Source organism: Tupaia chinensis, unplaced genomic scaffold (assembly GCF_000334495.1).
Source record: "Tupaia chinensis unplaced genomic scaffold, TupChi_1.0 Scaffold143651_1, whole genome shotgun sequence".
Lineage (NCBI taxonomy): Eukaryota > Metazoa > Chordata > Mammalia > Scandentia > Tupaiidae > Tupaia > Tupaia belangeri.
The window spans coordinates 2,163,746-2,164,832 of NW_006203500.1; the positions used below are offsets into that span (position 1 = coordinate 2,163,746).

The 1,087-nt window shown below is 63.3% G+C and overlaps 1 protein-coding gene across 1 annotated transcript in view; it reads left to right on the plus strand.

Annotated features, from left to right (window-relative positions):
• WNT7B (Wnt family member 7B) overlaps positions 1-456 on the plus strand; it is a 51,015-nt gene extending 50,559 nt beyond the window's left edge. The window contains exon 5 of the mRNA XM_006164632.3: positions 15-456. Coding sequence (XP_006164694.1) covers positions 15-104 — 90 coding nt within the window. The 3' untranslated portion in view covers positions 105-456. The remainder of the gene's footprint in view (positions 1-14) is intronic.
• The last annotated feature ends 631 nt before the right edge of the window (positions 457-1,087 follow it).

The window sequence follows — 1,087 nt, forward strand, 5'->3', positions numbered from 1 at the left end:
ACCAGTACACCAAGGTCGGGCAGTGCAACTGCAAGTTCCACTGGTGCTGCTTCGTCAAGTGCAACACCTGCAGCGAGCGCACCGAGGTCTTCACCTGCAAGTGAGGCCGCACGTCCTCGTCCCGCCGCTGTGCGGGCGGAGGTGGGTGAAGGCCGGAGCTCCAGGTGTGTGGGACGGCGGCGGGGCGATGCCCTCGGCCCTCCTTCCTGCCACCCCTGCCGTCACACCCGGGGCAGGACAGCGCCCAGCTCCTGGGGAGAGGGCCAGGCCATGGTACCAGTCCCTGGCAAGACAGCGAGTTTGTCGTCTTCCCGACAGGAAAGAGAATCTCAAGGACACCCACCTGTCCCCGCAAGCAGAGGGGTGACGGACACTGGGGGTGTCCCCCACCTGCTGGCAGACATGGAAGGGCCCTGACAGCCGGCCACACGCCAGCCTGGTGCCCAGGCCTCATCCGCCGCTCGGCCGGCCACACTCCAGCCTGGTGCCCAGGCCTCATCCGCCGCTAGACCCCATGACGGTGTGGATGATATTGACAGAGTATTTATGTTTTCTTAGTACCAGAAGCAGATTCTTGGCACTAACGCTGTAGCCAGTCCTAACTCCGTATTGCGCCAGCCCATGCCGATGCCCGCCCCATAGGCCTCTTCATCCTGTCCCTCTGCTTCCTTCCCAGTGCCCTGCCCTGCAGGCCTCAGGCAACCTGGGATTGGGAGGACCAGCTGGCTCCTGGGCCTGCCCTGGGGGAGGCCATGGTCCTGCACATACTGGAGGGGGCTGGGCAGGCCTCAGAAGAGCCATAAGCAGGGTCCCTGCCGGCCACCCCTTCCTTTCTGAAAATCATCATGCTAAGCAAAATTTCTGGATCCAGGAGTGCCTGGCCCCTCCCTAACCCTGTCACTCTCCCACCTACCACAACCTGGCACCTCCAGCTTACAGACCCCCTCCCTTCCTGAGCCAGCCTGACCCCCAGGACAGGACTGGGACAGGTGGGAAGGCAGGCATGGGGTGGTCAGGGCTGTCTGTGCATTTGGCGGACGGGCACATTGACGCTCAGCACGGTGTAGGACTAGCCAGAGACAGACTG